The sequence below is a fragment of the Carassius auratus genome, chromosome 2 (genome assembly GCF_003368295.1).
Source record: "Carassius auratus strain Wakin chromosome 2, ASM336829v1, whole genome shotgun sequence".
NCBI classification, from domain to species: Eukaryota; Metazoa; Chordata; class Actinopteri; order Cypriniformes; family Cyprinidae; genus Carassius; species Carassius auratus.
The window spans coordinates 21977749-22003957 of record NC_039244.1 but is presented as its reverse complement, the minus strand read 5'-3'; the positions used below and the strand labels follow the sequence as shown (position 1 = coordinate 22003957).

Genomic DNA, 26209 nt, shown 5'->3' with positions numbered 1-26209 from the left:
CTGCCTATTTAAGCTGATCACTTTCTTTGTATCTTTGCTTGGTTATTATTGTTCCTAAGCAAGTTGCTGCCGTAAGTCTGCTCTAGTTCTAAGATCTATTCTTTGAAAGTATTTTTGAATTGTTTTCCTGTTAATAGTTTTTGCAGTTTTTTCTCTGAGTTTTTGTTTTGGAGACTATTTTACTATTTTTGACCCATTCTGGTCTGAGGTTTTTCCTGTTTTGTAACCTAACTCTATACAAAGGATATTTTGTTCCCTTTTGCTGTTTTTGTTGAATAAACTCTTCTGAGTTAAGTTTACAAGGCGTCTGACTATTGGGTTCAACTACCTCCTGTGGCTCAGCGGTAGAAATTAAGACTCTGGCATCAGAGACCCAAGTTCGAGCCCCGGTCCTGACAGAATAACCAAGACACATTATGAACCCAGAGGCGCCAAATCCTCAAGAACTCCTTGCCACAGCTGCTCAGTATGAGTCCACAGTCCAACGCCATGAGTCAGCACTAGCTCAGCAGGAGACTTTGATGGCTAGACACTCCCAGTTGCTGTCTGATCTCATGACTTCGGTCCGTCAGATCTTTGACCGGCTGCCCTCTGCCTCAGTTACTGCTTCTCCTGCTGCCTCTGTACCCCTTCCAGATTCTCGAGTGCTCTCTCCTCTAAGTGAACCCCGCCTACCTCCACCACAACATTTCTCAGGTGACCCTAGTGCATGTGATGGGTTCCTGACTCAATGCTCTCTCACGTTTGAACTACAACCATCGTCCTTCCCCTCAGATCGAGCCAAGATTGCATACGTCATCACCCTCCTTTCTGGCAAAGCTCTTTCTTGGGCAACTGCGGTCTGGAAGGCACAAGCCCCCTTCTGTACAAGTTATTCCGCATTCGAAAAGGAGTTCAAGCGAGTCTTCGATCACCCCTTCAGTGGCCGACAAGCCTCAAAGAGACTTCTCACCCTCCGTCAAGGTAATGGCAGTGCAGCTGAGTATGCCATTCAGTTTCGGACCGTTGCAGCAGGGAGTGGTTGGAACAATGAGGCCCTCATGGTGTGTTTCCTGAATGGTCTGTCAGAGGCAATCAAGGATGATCTGGCTACCAGAGAACCTGCTGTTGATCTGGAAACCCTCATGGATCAAGCAATCCGACTGGATAATCGCCTGAGAGAGAGAAGCCGGAACCGCCCATCTGTTTCCTCATGGTCTGCCAGTCCAGCTCTTGCTCAAATGCCACCAGTGCCCCAAGATTCTTCGGAACCCATGCAATTGGGTAGGGCTAGACTTTCCCCCTCGGAACGAGACCGTCGTATGAGAGAGCGTTGTTGTCTTTATTGTGGATTGTATGGTCATTTTCGCTCCACCTGCCCCGAGCTTTCGGGAAACGCCCAGTCCCGTACAGGCAAGGAAGGACTGTGACGGGAGTTACACGCACCACTTCACCTTCCAACTCTGGGCTGTTCCTTCCAATCACACTCACTTGGAGAGGACAAAAACACCAACTAGAGGCATTGATTGATTCTGGCGCTGCCGGGAATTTCATGGATGTTTCTCTTGCTAAGAGTCTTCAGATCTCTACTTATTCTCTTCCTGCACCCCTAACTGTGACAGCCTTGGATGGAAGACCATTGTCTCCCGGGAAAGTAACCCACCTCACCTCTCTCCTTGGTCTCACCACTTACCAGCACGAGGAGAGAATGTGCTTTCACCTTATACAGTCTCCAGAGTTCCCTGTTATCCTCGGTCACCCATGGCTTCTCCAGCATAATCCACACGTTGACTGGTCGACTGGCACTGTTCTAGGTTGGGGTCCCACCTGTCAGACTAAATGCTTGGCCCAGAATCCCCCTGACCTTATTCTCGAGTCCCAAGAAACCATAGATCTGTCTCAAGTCCCTGCTCCATACCACCACCTCAAAGCAGTCTTCAGTAAAAGGAAGGCCACCTCCTTACCACCTCATCGGCCTTATGACTGCGCTATTGAGCTACTCCCGGGTACCTGTCCCCCCAGAGGTCGTATATTCTCTTTGTCTCCCCCTGAACGAACTGCTATGGACAGATACATTAATGAAGCTCTTGTGGCAGGCATCATCCAACCATCCACTTCCCCTGCTGGAGCTGGATTCTTTTTTGTTGGGAAAAAGGATGGCGGACTTCGACCATGTATTGATTACAGGGGCCTAAATAAGATAACCATTCGAAACCGCTATCCCTTGCCACTAATGACAACTGCATTTGAAATGCTGCAAGAAGCCTCCATCTTCACTAAGCTTGACTTGCACAATGCCTACCATCTTGTTCGCATTAGGCAAGGAGATGAGTGGAAAACTGCCTTCAACACGCCCACTGGGCACTATGAATATTTAGTTATGCCCTTTGGCCTCACTAATGCTCCCGCAGTATTTCAAGCTCTCATCAATGATGTTCTCAGAGACATGTTAAACCAATTTGTTTTTGTTTATTTAGACGATATCCTCATCTTCTCGAGTTCCCTCCAAGAGCATGTAAAACACGTCAGTAAGGTTCTGAGACGCCTTCTTGATAACCATCTTTATGTTAAACCTGAGAAATGTGAGTTTCATGTGACCAAGGTTCAGTTCCTGGGGTTCATCATCAAGCCTGGCCAAATACAAATGGATCCTCAAAAGGTTCAAGCTGTTGTGGATTGGCCCTCCCCCTCATCTGTAAAAGAGGTACAGCGTTTCCTTGGCTTTGCCAATTTTTATCGCAAATTCATCCGGAACTTCAGTACTGTGGCGGCTCCTTTATCTGCTCTCACCAAGGGGAACACAACCAGCTTTTCTTGGGGACCTGAAGCAGAGTTGGCTTTCAACAAACTTAAGAAACATTTCACCTCTGCACCTATTCTCATTCTCCCTAACCCAGATAGACCATTCATCGTGGAAGTCGATGCTTCAGATGTAGGGGTTGGAGCTGTATTATCCCAGAGAGGAGAGGACAACAAGCTGCATCCATGTGCATTCCTTTCCCACCGCCTTACACCTACTGAAAGGAACTATCATGTAGGGGATCGAGAGCTACTGGCCGTCAAGTTAGCGCTTGAAGAGTGGAGACATTGGCTTGAGGGGGCCAAACACCCATTCCAAGTACTGACAGACCACAAAAATCTGGAATATATTCAGCAGGCAAAGCGACTCAACCCCCGCCAGGCACGTTGGTCCTTATTTTTCAATAGATTCCAGTTCATCTTGTCCTACCGCCCTGGCTCTAAGAACCTAAAGCCTGATGCTTTGTCCCGAGCATATGTTAAAACTCCACAGGAAGATTGTGTTGCGCCAATTATCCCAAGTTCCAAGATATTAGCCCCTATCAGGTGGAATCTGGAAGATACGGTAAAACAAGCCCAAGCCAGAGAACCAGACCCAGGAGGGGGGCCTACCCACTGTCTGTTTGTCCCTAAAGCTGTCCGCTCTCAGATCCTCCAGTGGGGACACTCCTCTCGTCTCACTTGTCATCCTGGTACCTCACGCACTCTTGAGTTCCTCCAAAGACGATTTTGGTGGCCAACTATCAAGGAGGATGTGACCACATTTGTGAACGCATGTCCCACATGCAACCAAAATAAAATCTCTCACCGCTCTCCTCAAGGGCTATTGCACCCTCTCCCCATACCTCATAGACCTTGGTCCCATCTTTCCATGGATTTTATCACTGGTCTTCCACTATCACAAGGCAACACCACTATCATGGTCATAGTAGATAGATTTTCCAAGGCCGCCAGATTTATTCCTCTGCCTAAACTACCCACCGCAAAACAAACTGCTGAATTGGTCATAAATCATGTGTTCAGAGTCTTTGGAATTCCACAAGACATCGTCTCTGATCGAGGACCCCAGTTTTCCTCCCGATTCTGGCGGGCTTTTTGTCAATCTCTGGGGGCTACAGTGAGCCTGTCTTCTGGGTTTCACCCAGAGTCCAATGGACAAACTGAGCGGCTTAACCAAGATCTTGAGACTACACTGAGATGTATGGCAGCTAACAGTCCTTCCTCTTGGTCTTCATTCATCATGTGGGCAGAATACGCACACAATACCCTTCGCTCCTCTGCAACAGGCATGTCCCCTTTCGAGTGCCAGTTTGGTTACACCCCTCCACTATTCCCTGAACAAGAGGTGGAGGTTGCAGTTCCCTCTGCTCATCAATTTGTTAAACGCTGCCGCCAGACATGGAAAAAAGCCAGACTCAAGCTCCTTAGGACCTCTCAGCAATACCAGCACCAGGCTAATCGCAGACGCAGACCTGCCCCCACTCTGCGCCCTGGCCAAAGAGTCTGGCTCTCCACTAAGAACATTCCCTTGCGTGTGGAGTCCCGCAAACTTTCCCAGAGATTCATTGGCCCCTTCAGGATTGCCAGGAAAGTGAACCCTGTTACCTATCAATTGTACTTGCCTAAGTCTTTGAAAATTAATCCAACTTTTCATGTCTCCCTGTTAAAACCTGTTTTGTCTTCTCCTTTTCTTGCGACAGGAAGACCTCCTCCTCCTCGTATCATCGGGGGCCAGCCAGCTTACACAGTCCACAGAATACTAGATGTCCGTCAAGTACGTGGGTCCCGGCAGTATCTTGTGGACTGGGAAGGCTATGGTCCCGAGGAGCGCTCCTGGGTTCCTGCTAAGGACATCTTAGACCCCAAACTAGTGCAAGAATTTTACGCTCGCAAGACCAGTTGTCCTGGAGGGAACGTCAGGAGCCGTTCCTAGAGGGAGGGGTCCTGTCAGAACCTTTGTTTTGCAATGTGTTATTTTGGCCACTAGAGGTCCCCAATGTGCACTCACGTCAACATTGTGCCTTTTGTAATCAGTGTAATTGTTTTCACATGTTTCTCATTCTGGGCTGCCTATTTAAGCTGATCACTTTCTTTGTATCTTTGCTTGGTTATTATTGTTCCTAAGCAAGTTGCTGCCGTAAGTCTGCTCTAGTTCTAAGATCTATTCTTTGAAAGTATTTTTGAATTGTTTTCCTGTTAATAGTTTTTGCAGTTTTTTCTCTGAGTTTTTGTTTTGGAGACTATTTTACTATTTTTGACCCATTCTGGTCTGAGGTTTTTCCTGTTTTGTAACCTAACTCTATACAAAGGATATTTTGTTCCCTTTTGCTGTTTTTGTTGAATAAACTCTTCTGAGTTAAGTTTACAAGGCGTCTGACTATTGGGTTCAACTACCTCCTGTGGCTCAGCGGTAGAAATTAAGACTCTGGCATCAGAGACCCAAGTTCGAGCCCCGGTCCTGACAGTTATTTATATAAAAAAAGGCTAAATACAACAGTCATTGACTGAAATAAAATACATAAAAAAATATAAAAATATATATTTCTCACTTTTGTTTCATTTAACTTAAAAATATATTTATAAAATAAAATAATACTAATATAAAAAAATAATAAATGACAAAAACACAACAAATTAGTTAAATATAAAAATATTTAAAGAAAATATACTTAAAGAAAACTATCTAATGCAAACGATCAAAATATCAAATAAAACTATAAAAGTAATTTAATGATACTAAAATAACACTAGATTCCTCTCTGTGTTTGTCTCTGCAGGTGATGGGCATTGCAAAGCTGATGAAAGCTTACATCAGTCTAATAGTGAAGAAACGTTTCAGCACTTGTCAATCCATCAGCAGCCACGGCAGCAACTGGTGATCTCTCACTTCTGACAAACGCTTTTTATAAATGTGCCTTTGAGGTTAAGCATCAGCAAACAGAACAGTTTACTTAGGAATTCACAAAAAAAGTGACCATTTACTGCTCAGTGCGAAAAAAGACAATATCATGAGACACTTTCACAACAGACACTATCATGTTCCCACAGACACACACATTGAGTTGTTGTGCTTGAAACTGTGCCACACATACATTTCTGTTCACTGAACCCCACAGTTTACATTGCAAGTCAAGTCCAATTGCATTTCTTTGGAATTCTGCAGGCAGAAAGTCCAGTCCGAAATATCTAGCACTCAAATCCTGTGCCTTTAAAATACATAGAAATATACACACATATGCAAACACACACAGAGTTCCCTTTTTGTCTGTTTTATATGTACATTGTTTAAAATATATGTTTTATATATATATCTGAGGAGCTGTATATTTTATTAACCTTTTCTGTTGAACTGCAGGATTGTGATAATACTATTGGATTTACTCCCTCTTGTCCTGTTATTTTTCTACTGTAAGCCTATAAAAACACTAAAACAACTTTCTCATTTTATATCTTTACTGTGCAGTAGTTTATGGGCAATAAATATAACAAAATTCAAAGCCTCTTTCATGTTGGCTCTGTGCAGTACAGAATGGGTTTCTCTAACAGAAGACTCATTTAACACTTGTTACATCTCTGGGATGTCTAAATGAAATCTTTTGTAGGCTATGCTAATCAGCTAGCACCAAGTCGTGAACGCAGGTCAAGTTTCAAGGAAAGAAACACAATGTGCCCAGCTGGAATCAGTGGACTTTTTAATATTTTCTGTGCTGATTTTGAATGAAAATCTGCAGATATAATTGCATTTTCGGTGTAGACTTGAGCTGCTTAAGAAGATTATCAATGTGCTTACGATGTTAAAACGTATTTGTAATTATTTCACTCCTAACATTTTATATTACTTATATCTTAAATAGCTTCTTAAATTGCTCAGCTAGGGTTTGATATCTTAAGGGCACAATGGTTAAAATGCTTACAAACATCAAAATATCTAACTACCAACTCCATTTCATTCTGTTTCTGCTCTAATACAAGCAATATGAGATGTAATGCCGTAAAGCATTGAAAGATGACAATGTGTAAGATCTTTCTGGGGGTCATTTAAAATCGAGTGGTAATCAAATAAATTGACACAATTTGCCTAGAACAGAATGCATTGCAGCAAATGTTGTTTTTTCAATGTTTTTGCAACTTCTGCAATCCCTTGTGTTTTTCCATTACCTCCTCCTGAAATCAATGTATTTGCAGCCTTGTCTGGTGTGGCATTAATCTCTGAATTCTTTGATTTCTAATAGAGAGTAGTACAGGATCTGTGTGGCGTTCTGACTGTATGCAGAATTTTCAGATCCAATTTGAGCTTTGCATGTGTTGAAATATTTTAACTTTTGCATCTAGACCACATGAAACCGCCTGCCCAACTACCCTAGCATTGATTTTTTATTTTTTTTTGTCTTCTCTGCATTTTATGGAAGTCTATTTCTGCCACAGAATAAACAAAGGTAATTGCAGCTCAAAATTCAGACCTTTTTACTTGCAATTCTGATTTTAAATCTCACAATTCTGACATTTAGTGAACTTAGAATTATGAGGAAAAGTCTGAAGTGGGAGATAAAAACTTGTGAATTTGAAAGTTGAAAATTCAGAATTGTGACAAAAAAGTCCTTTGTGGAAACAAAAAAAAGAATTGCAAGCTGCAAGCTCTCAATTTATGATATATATTTTTTTTTTGACAAAATAATTATGCTCCGTCATTGTAAATCTCTTTGGATTAAAAAAGAGGTTTTTTTTTGCATTTATCTTTTTAGCGATTTTTTGAAAAAATTTTCCGCTTTGTCATTATCGTCGCTCATTTGTTTTTTTTGGAGAAACATTATGTATTATATTTAGCATAGTGAATAAGCTAATAGTAGTGGCTGCTTCACAACCAATTTGAAAGTTTTATGCAGCTGCCACTACGGAGCAAAATGTCATGTCGGAGTTGTGGGAATGCGGCTTAATGTGAAAAAGCCTGTAACTCTGGTACCTGTACAATATGGCAGGTGAAGCTTAATGAACAGCTGCAGTGATAAGTTGTAGTTTATCAGTACTGAAATTATTAAAAATCTTAACATAAAAACAATTGGTTTAAAACAAACATTCGTTCGTCTAACAGCATTTATACATTTTGTGTGCATTATCATTTTGAATCAGTCTGTGTGTGTGCGGAGAGCTTTGCAGTCTTATTTAGATGCTCAAAGGCTGATTCCGAACTTCAGGCTGGAAACACCTGTTCAGTATACAATACAACTTAATACTGTATTTAATTCAGTTTGCTTATCTTCTAAAGTGCTTTTCAAGTAAGGCTCCTCCCAACACCGAGGCTCCTCCCACTGGTTAGCCACTCCCACAGAGGACGATATAGATTGATCCCTGAAAGAGTTTCATTTGATGTCAAACTGACGTGACCCTAACAACCAGCTCCCCTGAGCCTTGCTCCTGCGGGGAGAGGTCAGAGGTCACATTCAGGCACATGGAGAGGAGTCGGAGGGGGCATGGAGGCGATGACTCCAGTCGGGTGGTCTGAGAGTTTGTGTTGGAGACAGTATGTGTGTGTGTGAGAGGCAGCCACAGGTTGCGGTGCGGGCTGTGCGTGCTCTCCAGGTCTCGGCTTTTATCGTAGTTCTGGACGTCCCAGAAAAGATTAACAGCTCGCCAGCGTATCAGCACATTGTACACAGCACCACCTTCATGAACAATCAGACCTGAAACACAAGCGTTTTATTAGCACTTGTAAACACTTTTAAAAGTGCTGCTTATTGACTTAATTCACAAGCTGGATTATAAATTTGATTTGATATTGATTTAGTTCTTTGTACTGTATGTACAGTATATGGTAGAACACATACATTTTTCTTAAGATAATTTTTTTTTACTAAGGCTGTGAGCTATTCAACCCTGTAAGTTAGTATATTATTAAAGGTTCAAACTAGCAACAGAGTTCTAATTTTAACATTTAATTGCTATATATTTCTGGATATAATAATCAACACTACTGTATATACAAACATTAAATTGCACATAATGCAATTTTTATAATGATATAATTTTACTCCAATTCATTGATAAAATATAAACCTTTAAACTAGTGTCTGTCATAAAAGCAAACATACTTTAAATATCACTAACTGGTTAAGTAAAAATAATGAAAATATAATACAGTGCATTTAATTATAACCAGGTGTTATGTTTGGATTTCATTATATAATTAATTGAATTTGAAAGATGAAACTTTGTTTCCAATAAAAAGTAAGAAAGCACATAGCTTAGTGCGATTATTAGATGGGAGGTGCTACAAATATGTTTTAATGCCATTTTATTGCATCAGCCGAAAACAGCATAGACTGAAAAATCAATCTTGGGACTTAAGAATTGCTATGATTCATCGAAATGAAGATCGATTCAAATTGATTGATCGTCATTGTCAAACCAGCCCAACTTTACAGGATATCTTAGATTTGTCAGCCATAGATAAAGGGACATGAACAAGCTAAATCAGCATATTAGCTTGAGAAAATTGTGTGGCATAGGACTAATGTGGTTTTTGTGCATATATTTGTGACTCACCGATACACACAAGGTCCATGACTGCATACATGCCATAGCAGATCTGGAACAGGATGTCACTGCGCTGCCATAGTGCTTCTGGGCTCAGTGCTGACCACAGCAGCCATGATACACTGGCCAACAGGAAGATGCCACCCAGAAACACTGCAATTGCCTGAACCTTCTCCACCAGAGTCATGGTGACCGTCTGCCACTGGCCAAATATACAAACACAGTCACTGATGCAAGCTCCAGACTGAGACTAAAGGCTGGGATACACTACATGACTTTAAATTTGATAGGATTTTAAAAACATTTGGAATCATACACTTAACGACTTCGTAAATGGTCACAGAAAAAAACTGGGCATCCTGCACTAAGGTTTAAACAATAACAGACTTTAGCTGTCCCGAAAACAACAAATTCAGGCAGAAACATATGCCTTGTTGCTAAGAGACACATGACAAATGAAAATAATATGTGTTCTAAATGTGAGTCTCAAACTCTGACCGCATGAAATCACAGTCTGATTAAAAATATCTGTACCGATCACCCATTACATGAATTTCTCTTGCTCTGCCTTCTGACCACTAGCACTGATTTGTCCAGACTGTAAATCGGGGAAAAAATCTGGGCAAAAGTTATGTAATGTATTCCAGCCTTAATTTTACCGCAAATAAAAAGTCATAAAAATGCTGTTTTTAATTTCCTAAATGCTTCATTTTGGAATCATTTTCTTAGTCCGGAGCCCTGAACGATATATCATGCCAGTATGTGTGTGTGTGTTCACCTGTTGTGGTGGTTTGATGTGTATAGGCAGGATGTTGAATCTATAGTTGCAGAGTTCACAGCTCCAGGAGCCCTTCTCACTGATCCACTTGAGCAGACACTGCTGATGAGCATGTCGGACAGATCCTGCACAGCGGCACGGGCTCAGCAGCTCCCCCTGCAGACGGGTCAATCAGCCAATCAAACACGTCCAAATAAAGGACAGATTCAGTTGAGCTGATGATTCACTGCTGTATCATTGCTTATTGTGTGCCTTTGTAGATGAGTTGAGCATTAAGGTTGTGGAACCCTGAACAATGGCACTGATTAGAGGTTTTGTCTAAATGAGGAGAACATTTAGAGTGAATGAAACACTATGCACATAATGACAGAGATTCATCTCTGTGAGTGGTCGGGAAATGATTCATCTGTGCATTCGTGAATAATTTCAGAAACATCCTCATTTAGAACTATAATGAGTCAGAAAGAGTATGCAAGACATTCACACACACACACACACACACACAAACACAAGGCGCCTCGAGGAAGCACATTAGTTGCAGGAAGTGAAGAGCATTAGACACGAATGGCACAGCAGGTATTCTAATGGATCTAACCATCTCACACACACACACACACCACACTCTCTGCAATAAGAATCATCAAGGTTTTCAATATTCTAATAAATGCATTAATTATGTAGGCCTAAAATAAATGTTTGTTTACAAGGGTTATATTTATCAGACTATCGTAACACTTGTCACCATTGGATTTAATTGTGAACTGCTTTGACCACCATTACCTGCATAAGACCATCAGGTTGGGACAACCAAATTCAGAATTCATCAACTGCCTCTAATGTAATTCATGAGTTTCAATTTAAATTGCATTAGCCACTTGTGTTGGGATCACTGGCCTCACACCAGATTTCATTTAAAAATGCTTTCAGTACATGAACCTAGGTGGATTTTAGTGATTGATTAATTGATTGACCAACAGGAAGTTGAAACTGAATTTTGAATTGGAATGATAGGAAGAGAATGAACTTAACTTGTAATTCAAATAAATTCAACACAGATCGTTTTTTTTTTTACATATAACACTATATATTTAGAATGATTTAATAATAATGTATGCAAAATGTTTTATTACAGTTGTGTACACTTTATTGTGCTATCTGTTTATTTTATACTATTTATGTTTACGCTTCTATGATTGTGATCGGATGCTCGGATAAAAGCATCTGATAAAATAAAAAAAAATTAGTGACATTAAGATTAGTTTGCTGTTTACTAACTCAATTAAAATTCAGTTCAAGTTCAGGTATTGAATATGAGTTTAAAAGACGTTCCCAGCTCATTTCTGAACGGCGCACAATCCTGGCTAAGACGTCGTTGTGACGCAAATATACACAGACCGACAATAAATAACGCTGACGGAACGATGAACGGCCTGACTTCACCTGCTCGGCTCCTTGAAAGCAAATCCGACACCCTGGAGTCGGGATGCAGCTCTCGTTGCTGCAACTGGAGCCCACTGTTTCCGGTTTCCCCACGCTCTGTCCGACGATGTCCTCGGCCGGTGTGTCCGTCCTTGCCCGCGCACCATCCTCGTTCTCGATCTGTGTGATCGGATCACTCGCTGCCGGTGTTTCAGCACCAGAGCCCGACTGCAGGTCATCCTCACCGAGCTCGCCATCGCTGCCTATCACCGTTTGGACCTGAATCTCTGCGGCGGCGACGGTAACGGTGGTGCCTCCCGGTGGTTCATCCACCGTCTGCACGTTCAGCGGACCCGCCTCTGCTTGCACGTCCATGAACGACGGCACTTAAATCAGAATGAAATAGCAAAATGATGGGGTTTGAGCTCTTACGGCCTCTCTCAGATTTCCCTCCGGGATACTAGGTCTGGCCATATATCTCCGTCTCAAACATCATGCGTTCTTAGAAAGGCACACGCTTGTGTTGAAAGTTGCAGATTAGATGTCCAGGCTGTGGGGCGTGTTGTGCTCGGTGTCTTGTTGGCTGAAAGGAGCTTTTCCCCGGAAGACACATTTCCATTCGGGCGCGGTGCTGGTACACCGAGCGGAGAAGGCACGAGACACGCATAACCACACAGCTAACCTGCTCCGGTCCAGTGTGTGAGTGTTGAATGAGCGTGTAAAGATGAGCGACGAAGCTGTTATTGACGGGAAAGTCGTTTGAGTAAGCGTTCTGTAAAGGACCCGCGAACCACCCGCCCCGGAGCCACGCGCACTTTGCGCTTATTGCCCTTTCCAAGATTTACCAGGGTAACCATAGTTACCCACTAGTTGAAACAGTGGTCATTTTATATTATGCCTAATATGAAATAAAAGCCATCACTATGAAGCAAAGAAGAAAGACTGAAAGGTTTTTATGATGACGATAGCCAACCTTTTACATTCCAAATAGCCTACATTTTTAAACATTCTGTCTGTAATGTAAAGAATTGTCATCAATGGCATCTAAAGCTAAATCAGTGTAGCCTAAGATTTATATTTTGCCTTTAAAGTGGTGACAGAGTGATAATTTTAATATTAGCATTTTTAATTATTACTACGAAACCGGTTGAATTTCAATATAGTTAAACACGTTCAATTGTGGAATATGATAGATAACGTTTCAAAAATATCAAGGTCACCTTATTATATAAGAAATGTATATATATATATATATATATATATATATATATATATATATATATATATATATATATATATATATATATATATATATATATATATATATATATATATATATATATATATATATATATATATATATATATATATGTAACGGAGGCCAGCGAGTAGTGCTGTGCAGGTAAACCTCACTCCCCGATCTCAAGAGACGCACTAGCGACAGACGCTAGTGGCTGTAGCCATTTAGCCTCCTTGTTAGTGCGTCCGCCTCCCATGCCGGAAGACCCGGGTTCGAGCCCCGCTCGGAGCGAGTGCGAGGAGCGTCAGAGAGGACCCGGGTGAGAGGGGTTACATTGGTGCCGTGACCCGGATGGGAGTGAGGTTTAGGGGGGTGAGTGTAACGGAGGCCAGCGAGTAGTGCTGTGCAGGTAAACCTCACTCCCCGATCTCAAGAGACGCACTAGCGACAGACGCTAGTGGCTGTAGCCATTTAGCCTCCTTGTTAGTGCGTCCGCCTCCCATGCCTGAAGACCCGGGTTCGAGCCCCGCTCGGAGCGAGTGCGAGGAGTGTCAGAGAGGACCCGGGTGAGAGGGGTTACATATATATATATATATATATATAGGTGGGAGAGTAGTCTGAATTAGATTCTAGCATCTTGTGCCAGTTCACACATTAAACTCCTTGCGTCAGCCTCGAGTGTTTTGACCAATCACAGCGACCAGATTTACATACCTCGACAGTTTTACTGTGTTCAGGTTTATGCGTCGTTTTGATCTAAGCATTTAATCTGTACATAAATTACAATATTATTGTTTTAATCCTCATGTTATGTTGTGTGTTTTACGTCTTTATTTTTAAATTTCCTTTTGCTAAAACTGTACCAAGATGCTGTAGGCTATAAGTGAAGAGTCATCTATTTTTCATCAAACAGGCCCTCAAAATGTTTACTTTTAACTTGCCACAGATCTTCATATTTACTGATATAAATACAGTGCTGTTGCCAGATGTAAAGTTCCTCAACTGATGTGGTGTTTCTGTCCCACAGGCATATGCTTGCAGTGTTTTATGGTTTATCTGAGGTTGTAATTACCGTCTGGTGCTCAGCTGTTAGGTTTGTGTTGTGTGTTTCTCTCAAGGCTATTAGGTGGGCCTTATGGAACTTGTATATAACTTGCTTACCACAGGTAATAAAACTGTATTGATCCAATGCCTGCTAAGATTTGTCTTTACTTAAAGGTTAAAGTTGCTATTGCTGTTACTTTATGTTTTGCTCTAAGCATGCCCTGTTCATTTTTGACTGAAATAAAAAAGAGGCGAAAGTAGTACGGTGGATTCAATGGATTGCACTGTTCACAGCCTTGGTTTCATCCTAGTAAAATTCAGGATATGGCATCAACCCTGACAGTGTTACACAACTGGTCTGGTACAGTGGAAAAACAGGTCCTGAGAAAGATTAGAGGTGCAGAGGTGTTTTGCAGAAATAAATGAAAAACAAATGATTCAGAATGTATGGCCTTTATTCACCAACTGTGCCTTCACACAACATAAAACACACAAAAGGAGTTTGACCAGTAATGTGAGAGACACAACAACATGGATTAATAAAGTAAATAAATAAATATATTTGTAAAGTGACAACACAAAAGTGACAAGACACAAGATAGGTTCTGTAAATTAAAATGTATCATGACATGATAATAAATGTCAATATCCATGCTTAAATGAAACAATCGTTGAGTTAAAAGTTGAAGTTAAAGATGCACATTTTGACTATCAATTATTTGCTCTTACTAGATTTGACTGATTTTCTCTCCTACCACCGTTCACCAGAGGGAGGCATCATAACCCCTCTAAACATTTGGATAGTTCTTCAATTGTGTAGTAAAATTCTTTGTAAACTGGTAAAAGAGAACTAATTAATAATATTATATAAAAATACATGAATAATAATATATAATTGTATTATATATTACATTTACATAACAAATATCTAATAATCATGAATCAAAAATCTTAACATAATAAAACGTGTAGCTAACATTAGGCCTACATAGATTGAGCAGCCCGCTTTCCTGCTTAGATAATAAAAATATATTTTAGTATTGTAATGAGTGAAAAATGAAACGTGAACTAATTGCAATGGTATTCACTTGCTTTCATTAGCCTATAATACCTCATAAAACGGGTGAGAAATTTTATATTATATTACCCTTCAAAGATTCACGCAAATAGCCGTTGTGTGTCCCGCATTCACCCGGGACGTGTTTGATTCACTGTACTGTAGGTCCTTTTATTTTCACACAGCTGCCGCTTTCCGTTACAGCCGGGGCGCGCGCGCGCTGTAGCTCTCTAGTGCGTTTAAACCATAGGTCACGTGAGCAAGACGGTAGCAGCGGGCACGGTGGCACCGCATTGGAGACACGGGCAGCTTCGCTCCTGTGCACCACTCTAAGATCAGAAGGAAGCCGAGCGAAATCGAAAACCGAGAAAACCCGACCGGTGATGACGGGTCTCCAGTAACGCGTCTGCTCGCTGTCCACCCGCGCTCACACTCATGCGGTCTGTTTTTGCACCGTGAAATACACGTTTGACACCGTGTGCTCGGGAAACACAGAGAGGCACCAAGGCTTGGATGTGCTGGAGTCCCAATGGCAGACCGTGATTCGTTACCGCTGCCGTTGGAGGTGCGCGCGCGGCTGGCGGAGCTCGAGCTGGAGCTATCGGAGGGTGAGTACGTTAGTTGCCCGTTTGTCTGGTCAGAGAGGGAGAAAGTGAACGAGGGAAGGAGAGACAGATAGTACATGTATCAGATTTAAGTGAACGCTTGTTTACGTTCGCAAAACTGAACAGAGCGGTTCCGGTGACCTTGGATGAGGAAAGAAATGTGTATTTTAAGACACTATTGATACGTTGCTGTTGGGATGTATAAAGAGAGATGTATCTTTTGGAATTTAAACTCTCTCTCTCTCTCTCAATATTCCGTTTCCATTCTCCATTCCAGTGAACTGTTCATAACACGGCCACCGCCTTTGTGAATATATAGGGCACGTAAATCAGTTAGAAGTGAAGCTGCATTTGTAAAGCATTGGGATATTCCTCTGCCTTTCCTTTGTTGTGCATTTTTAAGTAATACGACTTGCTCATAAAGTTTTTAACACTCGGTGCATCTCTTTCTCTCACTCCATGATATTACTTGAGAAACCCATGTGCTATGACATACCCCTGTGATAGTTTTCTGGTCACACGTTTTGGGTTGAATATTAAATGTACAAGTAAATGTATGTAAGAATGCAAGTATATGCAAGCAAACATTCAGAATATTTGTGATGGTCATAAAAACAGCATTTTCATAGGGGCCAGTGAAATTGTTTTATGACCACCACCATGCCCTGACCTTGGTTTTCAAGATTCTATTCCAAGGACCCGCAAATATAAGGATCTCCTTGTGGGGGACCCCCTTTCTAAAATATAAGGCTTTTAAATTGATTGTTTAATGCAGCTTTATATCTTCACATCTAAACAGATCTGTGTGTAAAAAAAAAAAGTTTAGTTTATTAAACTTTTCATTTATTTAACAGGTACCATAAGACAAATGGTCAGATTTTTGTGCCAGATTTAGCAAGACAGCTAATTTGCATCTGTAGTCCCTGGGCAGGATGTTGTTACATGAAATTACTGCATTAACAGATATTTTAAAGCCAAAATTATGATTTTTTTTTTATGGTATTAAGTTAACTAGTCTGTGTATGTATAAGATACTATACAAGAAACATCTTTAATAATAATAATACAATTATTTGTATACAATTTTGCATAATAAATATATTTTCAAAGTAGCTTTACAGAAAAGCTACAACTAAATGTGTCAAAACAATTTTGAGCACATGTACATTGAAGGGATGGAGAGATGAGAATTATGGACATTGATAACAAAGTTATGTGAAAATGCAAATATTTTCACTCAGTTTTTTTTTCCACTGACCCCCAATCAGCCCCTTGTGTACTGTGGACCCCAGTCGGAAATTCCCTGCCATATAAGTCAGTAGTCGGCCCCACTTGTTGAACGGCGTCAAGGAGAGATGTTTGTATATGTTATGCCTGCAATGTGAGAAACACATTTTTCGCAAGCACAAATAATCCATGTTGTTTCTCCTCTCTACACAAAAGGAAAAACCTGCTTGTATAATAATTATACAAGAGTGGGAAAATAGTTTATAATAGTTTCAGATGAAAGTAGCATGTCACACAGTTGCTGTAATGAGTGGTTCATGAAGAAAGTGTGCCACATGGCCAGTTACAGCAGAAAGGTGTCTGGGTTTTGTGGTTTGTGTTTCATGTAGATTGCATCATTTCTTCTAACAGAGAGACCCAGAGAAGGATGATTCCCCTTATTAGGCCACATCTGCCACCATCCCTGTGTGAACGAGACAGCGCTCTGTTATTTTGTTTACTTAAATCAGATATTCAAATAATCCATCATTTTGTTTGTTCCAACACAAACAGTTCAGGAGTTCAGAATGTTCCCATTGACTCCTGACCTGGTCCAGTGAAACAGGGTAGGATACTTAAGGGGGAAATATTTCACAGAATTCCTTGTTTTGAAGCTTTTTACTCTATACTTAAGACTACAATATTTCCATGTAAATATACGTTATATTTTTAAACAAATTAGCGTGTGTGACATGCATTCATAAGCTTGTTGTATATATCCTATTTGTGTGTATGGATTGGGGCATCTGTTGTCACTGTTCTGTTGCTTTGGCTTCTGCCCTAGTTTCCACACATACTGTCATCTGATTGGCTTTCATGCCACAGGCAATTGTTTCATTGGTTCACAGTCTCTCATGCTGTATTGGGATTGGCTCTGTGGATAAAGGCTTATGGGGGCAGAAGAGTCATTCTGGAGGATTAGGGTCTTCATTTGAACATAGTTACATACACTTACACTAATGCACTCATGCAGAATATAACCGTGTGTATGTGATCTGATTTTGATAACTGACAAGTGAATGTCACAATTTGATTAAACCGATAATATGACTTCTTTGTAAACAGACTGTTTAAGTAATATGTTGCTGTATCTATTTGTTTTTATAGATACAACACAATAATTGTAGTTCTGTACGTTCTAATAATATTCACCTGGTGAGTAGTTATTGTAATGGTTGCAAACAGTAGATCTGTGTGTAAATATGGGTGTGTGTGTGTGTGTGTGTGTTAGAATGACATTGTCACCTGTGTGTACAGGTGTCAGCACAGGCAGAGCTATTACTGTTTACATATAGGATTTGCAGGACATCAGGTGTTACAGAAAGACTCATTGTATTAGTAATGAAAAGAAAATATACATCATACATTCTTAAAAATAAAGATTCTTTATTGGCATGTAGGCTAGTTCAAAGCTGTTGGATGGCTCAGAAGACTTGAAAAATATACAAAATGTATGGTGTTGTTTTGTCATTTCTGGAGCTTGATAGTTCCCGTCTCCCAGTCACTTATTGAATCATTCTTTTGTGTTCCACAGAAGAAAGTCAAACAGGTTTGCAATGATATGAGGGGGGTGAGAAAATGATGACAGAATTAAATTTTGGGGTGAATTATCCCTTTAAAGGTGAAGTTTTTTTTTTTTTGTTAATTCTTTCTTGGTTGAATTTGTTGAAACGACTTTAAAGTAAGCCGTTAGTGGGTTGACTTGCTAAAGAGTGTAAACACTAAACACTTGTGATGCTATCAAAACATACTGTTTGTTTGAGTGGCCTGACATATCAGCTTAGCTCAACCAGTGGCACAAGTTTGACGGAGGACTACCTGTTTGACCAAGCAATGGATGAAAGGAAAACCTTTTTTGAAATGACTCTTGGTGCCATTTATATGTGTAATTTTAGAATGAGGTTTGGGGTTTAGTACAGCTTTACTTTTCATCTGCTAAGATGTGCTGTCCATGTTTTACTAGTAAACATGACAGTTTAAACTTCTGTCAGATCATCTTCTTGAGCAGGCAGGTCAGATTTTCATAGCCTCATTAGTGGCTCAGAGAGAGACTGAATGGGGTTTCTATGGATGCTGATTCACCATCTCCAGGAGTCATCTATTAGTAAACCCATCACCCTTGTTTCTGCTTTCATAACCAACTCTCTAGTTGTATTACAAACATAGTCGTTCAGTCGTATTTTGAAGCCTAAAACAAGATTTGTTCGTATTTGTTCGTCTTTATTTGGCACTGTTGCTTATGCTTGTGTTTACAATTTAACATTCTTCTGAGGAGAAGCACTATTTTTTGAATATGTTTGTTCAATAATTGCACTCTCTACTCTCTCATTTTGGTAAGAAAGGTTATTGCTATGAATCTGAATGTTTGATATAGTGTGCAGAGACTATGTGCATGTCAAGGTGTCAGTGAACAGGGTTGGTTGTTCTGTAGTTTCTATGGCTGGTCTAGCAGGTGGACTGTTCAGTGTGAAGCAGGTCTGTTTGGATGCAAAACTGCTTTTCATTTATCTTCAAAAGAGATGTTTCTTGTTTAGGCAGTTTTTTATGTTTATGATGTTGCCTATTATATTGTCCAGACCAGGGTTTTACATTCACAAATCTGAAAAGGAAAAAAGGTATAAATGTCAGGATTTCTTTAACTGTTCTTTCCAGAAGACCAATGGGCACTTTCCAACAATAAAAGTGACTTTCAGAATTTGTGCTCTGCATTTAACCCCATCCGAAATGCACACACACAGAGCAGTGAACACACACACACTGTGAACACACACCCGGAGCAGTGGGCAGCCATTTATGCTGCGGCACCCGGGGAGCAGTTCGGGATTCCATGCCTTGCTCAAGGGCATCTAAGTCATGGTATTGAAGGTGGAGAGATGCACATGCACTCCCCCCACCCACAATTCCTGCCAGCCCTGGACTCGAACTCACAACCTTTCGATTGGGAGTCTGACTCTCTAACCATTAGGCCACGACTTCCCCTTCAGAAAGTCGGCAGCAACAATACTATACAACAGTACTGTATATGTCAATGGGTTCTCTGAGTGTGCATTTGTAATATTTTGCTTCATAATGTTTATTAAGTGAACAACTAGAACTGCATAACCTTTTAAAGGGGCCAGTTTTCCTTTCTCTTTGGGGTGTTACTAGCTGTTAGTGAATAGATCAGATCCTTAAAGTTGCAAAGACTAAATTCTCAAACCCAAAGAGATATTCTTTCTAAAAGTTAAGACTCGACCACTCCCTCCTAAAATGCCTCGTTTTAAACACTCCCCCTTATGTCTACGTCACTGTGTGGGAAGATTTGCATAACACCGGCCAAACGTTCACGCAAAGAAAGAAGGTGTATCTTTGATTCTCGCTGTAGTATTGCTGCCGTCATCTGCCATGTCGTGGAGATGCTGTGCCTTCCAAAAGAGGACACAACTAGGAAATAGTGGTTACATTGGTTTTATAACACGGCATCACAGTATGTTAAGTGGCGTAACATTTCGGTCACACACTTGAGCCACTGGATAGCTGGCCAATCAGAGCACACCTTACTTTTCAGAACAATGAGCTTTGTAAAAATCGACACGTTTCAGAAAGGCAGAACATAGAGGAGAAACAATAATGTACAGTATGTGGAAAATAATGTTTTTTTTCTTCTAACCTTAAATTGCATAAAAACATTTAATTAATCTTTTAGCAGCATCATACCCCCCCCCCCCTTAATACTTAATGTGTGTGAATTTTTATTGGTGGGTTGTCATGTGAAGTTACTCTTTCCACAACTGCAGCTGTCCAAAAGCCCGTCATGATGCTATTTTTATTCATTCTCTCTCTCTCTCTTTCTCTCTCTCTCTCTCTCTCTCTCCCTCACACACACACACACACTTGCATATATACACATACATCTTACTGCCTCAAAGACACCAGTCATTTCTCTTTTATTATTAGAATTATTAATGGTAGTTTTATAAGAGCTGATGTAATCATACATATTGTTGTTTTATAGAGGGAATGTTATACTCTGTCTCTAAAGATTTCAGTTCTCTCCTTATTTCCATGCTTTTGCATTCATCTAGAGCTCCAGGCTATCTTAGAGCAGAGTGTGTGTTTGAATCAGATGTGACCTACATAACATTTTATTATGCTGTTTATGATGGTGTTGGCATTAGATTGGTTAGTTAATTATGCTGTTTATGATGGTGTTGGCATTAGATTGGTTAGTTTATTATGCTGTTTATGATGGTGTTGGGCTGTTGGCATTAGATCGGTTAGTTTACGCTCTCACCTGCTAGTCTTACATCTCTAAACAGGAAACCTGCAGAATATCAGCAAGATACTGAAGTTCAGAGTGGTCATCCTTCAGAAATATCATGATTTTACTTGAATTAATGGTGTTAACTTGGGGCTAATTCAGATTTTTATTGAGAAATAATAATGTAATAGTTTTTATCACTGATTTGATTGCAGAAAGTCTACTTGAGGCTCATCCTTTTTAGAGTGACTAAATCTTTTCCAGTCACACTCAAGTTAATAATTGTGTTACAACCCAGACCAAAATGTCCATGTGTGCTTTTATCATCTGTAGCTCTTCTGTTATCATTACTAGAGTGATACAAGTGTAAAAGGAAGCAATCTGTATGGTATAAATAATCAACTATCAGTAATCAGTTTCAGATCAGATGATTCTCACACTATCAGTGAAGGTCTGAACAATGTGGCGTGTGTTTCAGAGAATCATAAATGATTATTGTACTGATGTTATCATGCCCTCTTGTCTTTATCATTGCTGCAGGCCAGCAAGCTGAGCGTGGGTATATACCAGATTTTATAAGCTTGTCTGAGGTCCTTCTGCAGGGTAGAACCCACTCTAGCTCCCCAAACAACCTAGATGTTGAATATAACCTGGATAAAGCAAGATGCTGGAAGCGTTCCTTTGGGCAAAATGAAAATCCATGTCAAGTGTGATGTTTGTGCTCTGCCTCTTCTAGCGGTGTTGATGGGAGAGAAGTAGTGATGCAGATGTGTGAATGAAGAGTTTTATAAGAGATGTCAGTGTCACACACTGAGCTCAGATTTACCAAAATATCAGAGTCTGAAATCAAAAGTTTCACAAAACAATTCTAGAAAAAATATTACAATTTAAATGACAGTTTTCTATTTAAACATGTTAAAATGTTTAGACATATTTTTTTTGGCTAATTTTAGTGATTGTGTCATTTAAAAGTTCTTCAGCATTCACCTTTATTGCTCTGAACTTTGACCTATAGTGCATTTGAAAAACCCCTGTTTTGCAGAGTGTTTTAAAGAGAACTGTACTGCTGGCTTCTTTGAGCTCTGTTTAACAAGGTGTTTCCTCTCACAGATCTGACTGAATTTACACAGCATTCTTTGTGAACCCAAGTATTTAGCCTAAGTGCCACAGGGTCAACTGTTTCTGAGAAACTTTGCATCAGTTATCCTCCCACACTCATTTGTTCAGATCACATGACATAAAATGCCGATTCTAATGTTCCAATAGTCTGAGAGCAACTAAACCATCGCAATGATATTTGCATGCTTTTCAAATGGAGTTCACAGTTACATTTGGCAGTTTTTGACAGGCAGCCAGATGTAATAAAGTGGCCACTGAGCTCAAACATGAATGTTTGGTGTGTGTATGTATTCGTAAGCTCTTATCTTGGATTTGATTTGATTATGAATGTTTACATTTGCTCAGGTTTCAGTATAAGCATATGTTGTCCTGTCTTTGAATGCACTTATATTATGTAAAGCTCAGTGCAGATTGACCTAGTGACCCATTTTCTGTTTTTCCCCTCCAGGTCTGTGCATGTGCGTACAATCAAATCTTCCTTTCATCTTGAATGCAGAAATGTATTTAAAGTTCTTTTTTTTTCCTCCCTCTTGTCCATAATGGAGGGGTAATCTTGTGAGAAACGGGCCTCCATGTCTTCATTTCCTGCGGGTCTCTGAGGCGGCGGCCACATCTATGTTGCCATGGATATTATTTGTGATATTTTTTGGGGATGCAGGCATTAAAAGTGGAAATGATGATTTCGTTTGATTAACCTAACTTTAAAAAAATGTTTTCAGGTGATATCACCCAGAAGGGCTACGAGAAAAAAAGATCCAAACTTTTACAAGCTTACCTACCTCACACACCAGGTAACACACATACCATCCTTTACCAAGCAGCATACAGTTTGTATTGTGTTAAGATTGCGTTTGTTCCTCTATGATTGCTGTAGGGGCAGAGCGCCGCATCCCTGTCACACCATCTTCATCCTCTTCCTCATCCTCCCGTTACCAACGCCGACGGTCCACTGGCACGAGGGATGAACGTTACCGCTCAGGTGAGATAAATGACATGGATTTACACAGACACACACACAATCTGACTTCCAGGAGACATAATACAGGCTTTTTGCTGTTTATGCCATAATTCCAGCAAACATATATACACTTATTTGCTGATTTCCAACAAAATACAGAAATCTGATGCAGTTGTACTTACATGAATGGTGTCTTTTATCACAGGGACGGCTCCATGTTTTAATAGCCAACGATGTGCAAATCCAGCGTCAACTTGGGCTTTGTTTATAAAACATTTGTCACTTAAATGACCGGAACACATTAACGGACTTGATACACTCCATTTCTGCCCCGGAAAAACGAACTGCATCCACTGTTCATGTAACGCTGGGTTCTTTGGGAAGCTGAACACTGTAAACCTTCCATCAAATTCAAAAACACACTTATTTGGAGACATTCTTGAACAAATCCTATGCAGCGTTGCCGATGATTTCCCGATGAAGCGCTCGCTCTCCTCTGGTCAACGTGTGCGCAGGCTCGCTTTTCCGGGAGAAATGCTCATATAAGGAGTTCCATCATCGTCTACATCATTAGATCCAAGAACGAAGAAAAAAAGCCAAAACTTATACCAACCCTGTCATTCTTCCAAATTATTTTTTAAAACTTTGCCCATGTTAAGCATGAGAATCCATCTCTTTAACACTGGGAACAACTCAGAATACATGAAACACCATTGTAGCCCCCCTTTAAGCAGTAACACATGAGCAAGAATATCATCAGAACTTGAAATACGATATAGATTTTATACAACAGTTTAATAAACAAGATGTCAACATTGTCTGTTCTTGCCCTTTTTTGCCAAACATCTTTTAAAACATTAATCTCAAAACTGTATTTATCCAGTTTACATCTGCATATGGAGTTTTAATTGCAACATTTTCATTAACTAAATTATATTTATTTTGAATCTATTTATTTACTAATTAAAATTCAAAAGTATCAATATAAAAGAATGTCATGCAAGACTTTTTTCCATCTATTATAATAAGAACTTTTCAGAAGGTTGTTCTGTATCTTCAGAACATGTTATTGGGCTTAGATGTAATCTTTGCCAGTGTCAGTATTTCCTCTATGGATAAACCACTGAATAAATAATCTTCCTAAATAAATCTCAGAAAAGCTGTAAAAACTCTGTTTCTTTCTCTCAGATGTTCACTCCGAAGCTGTTCAGGCTGCGCTGGAGCGACACAGTGAAAGAAAGATGGCTGTGCTCTTGCCATCCAAGCGGCAGTCGCTCATCGGTCAAACCTCCATGGACACGTATACACCTCCAGGTGTGTGTGTGTGTGTGCAAAAGGCAGTGAGTAAGTGTGTTTGTGAGTGTGTGTGTGTGTGTATGTGACTGTTTTCTTTGTGTCTCTGTAGACTCGTCCTCCGGCTCTGACGCTGAGGGGTCTCTGGGGAGGGCAGGGGGTGTCAGCGTGGACTCCTGGATCAGCAGAGCTCTCCATGGCTCACCTTCCACATCTTCGTCATCATCATCCCACAGCAACAGCTCTGCCAACGCAGCCCGACTCGCAGAGACCAACATGCACTCATACGGCAGTAAGAACACAAATGTTCACATTGCAGCCAAATAAACATAGATATTAATCAGTCATATTATAAATGAGTCTTTAGGTCACTCCTTATGAAATAAGACACATTTGGCACCTGATAGGGGTCTCTTTAAACTTCCTTCCCTTATCAAGATCATCTCACTTCAGCCAATTGGCTTCTCATGCTCAACTAAATTTAGCCAGTAAGTTCTATTTGCCTAACCAATATTAGCTTCTAATGTTCAAATTATTCCAGCAAATGAGCTCCTTATGCTTAACTCAAACCAGCCAATTAGCTTCTTATGTGGTAAAAAGTTATTAGCTTGGATATTTAATGGTAATATGACTGCTTTAGGATAGCTGTCTAATTTTTCCCTTTCAATTTCTCCCCGAGCTGGTCCGATGTCTCATCTCTCTCTGAAAAGGTGGGGCTTAAGAGAAATGGGCGTTTCTGCTGAGAATGGAATAGTTGGCAGGCACTCCAGGGACTACCAATCAGATCGCCCTTGGTCATCTCTGGATTCTGAGGGTCAGTATTTCATGATTCTTTGGACTATAGACTTGTCTGACATAAAAAAGGGAGTTCATAGCTCCATTGTTATTTGGTGCCCAGCGTTCTTCAGAATATCTTCATTTGTAATCCACAGAAAAAAAAGTCATGCAGGTTTGAAATTACTTAAGGTTTAAGCAAATGAAGCCAGAATTTTTCAGACAATAGTTAATTATACTGGGCCGGGTTTCCCAATAACGATTAATCTTACTGCTTAAGAGCGTTTTCTACTAGTAATTTTATGAACGTTCGTTATTGTTTCACGTGCATTTCCCAAAAATGCACTTAACACAGTTGCACGTAGCCGTGCTTTAAGTGATACTGTATAAGTTGCTATCCGTTGGTCAAGTGCTGAAATGTCATCATGGTTCGTAATTGTAGTAGACTACACACTCATTTTTTGAAATGTTAACCTAATGCTGCGTTCCATAAAGCTATAATATAATATAATATAATATAATATAATAGTTATAAGTATATTTGTAGAGACTTTATTTTACAGGCCCGAGATGGCTGCATTTATAAGCACTTGAATAAAGTTAAAGGTGTAATGATTGTCCTGCAGGTGACCACATAAATCTGTCTTCTTACGATGCGCTTAGGGCTTTACGATTGCTCCAGAGCACTCGTAGATCTACCATGATTTTCAAGTGCTACTTCAGTTACGAAGCTTTCAGGAAACAGACCATAATATTAAGATCGGTCGTACGATCGTTTTTTACGAACAACTTAGGCTTATGTAGCTTTCTGGGAAACGTAGCCCTGATTAGTTAACCTGTTTGTTTGTGTACTGCAGACAGTCTGACGGCCCCTCCTGACATCACCAGCTACATGGCAGACCCCGCCCCCATCTCTGTTCAACGCCCACAGGTCGCCATGATAACCAGGCCCCCGTCCAAATATGGCAATGCTGAGTTGATGGAGACAGGAGATGGTGAGTGTGTGTGTGCACAGGTCTGTTTTTAAATGTGTATTTATTCTGAAATGATCAAGTTTGCCATCTATTTGTTTTATTTGGAAACTTTATTCAGTGTGCATGGAATTCA

General features: G+C 40.3%; 3 protein-coding genes across 4 annotated transcripts in view; 2 read left to right on the top strand and 1 right to left on the bottom strand.

Annotated features, from left to right (window-relative positions):
* LOC113120749 (unconventional myosin-X-like) overlaps positions 1–6276 on the top strand; it is a 45391-nt gene extending 39115 nt beyond the window's left edge. The window contains exon 41 of the mRNA XM_026290774.1: positions 5556–6276. Within this exon, the coding sequence (XP_026146559.1) occupies positions 5556–5657 (102 nt within the window). The 3' untranslated portion in view covers positions 5658–6276. The remainder of the gene's footprint in view (positions 1–5555) is intronic.
* Positions 6277–7528: 1252 nt separating this feature from the next.
* On the bottom strand, positions 7529–12485 carry LOC113120736 (E3 ubiquitin-protein ligase MARCH11-like). 2 transcript variants are annotated; one of them, XM_026290752.1, is made up of 4 exons: positions 11528–12485; positions 10088–10243; positions 9319–9511; positions 7529–8456 (listed from the first exon to the last, which is right to left on the bottom strand). In XM_026290752.1, the coding sequence occupies exons 1-4, from the start codon at positions 11879–11881 to the stop codon at positions 8146–8148; spliced, it is 1014 nt and encodes a 337-aa protein (XP_026146537.1). In that variant the 5' UTR covers positions 11882–12485; the 3' UTR covers positions 7529–8145. The 2 variants fall into 2 exon arrangements, with proteins under 2 accessions (XP_026146537.1, XP_026146546.1); XM_026290761.1 differs by having other exon boundaries at positions 9319–9505.
* Positions 12486–15170: 2685 nt separating this feature from the next.
* The window catches only part of LOC113120727 (disco-interacting protein 2 homolog C-like), a 37888-nt gene continuing 26849 nt past the window's right edge, over positions 15171–26209 (top strand). Inside the window, exons 1-7 of the mRNA XM_026290741.1 lie at positions 15171–15455; positions 22797–22868; positions 22952–23056; positions 24224–24349; positions 24441–24620; positions 25008–25142; positions 25960–26097. Coding sequence (XP_026146526.1) covers positions 15377–15455; positions 22797–22868; positions 22952–23056; positions 24224–24349; positions 24441–24620; positions 25008–25142; positions 25960–26097 — 835 coding nt within the window. The 5' untranslated portion in view covers positions 15171–15376. The remainder of the gene's footprint in view (positions 15456–22796; positions 22869–22951; positions 23057–24223; positions 24350–24440; positions 24621–25007; positions 25143–25959; positions 26098–26209) is intronic.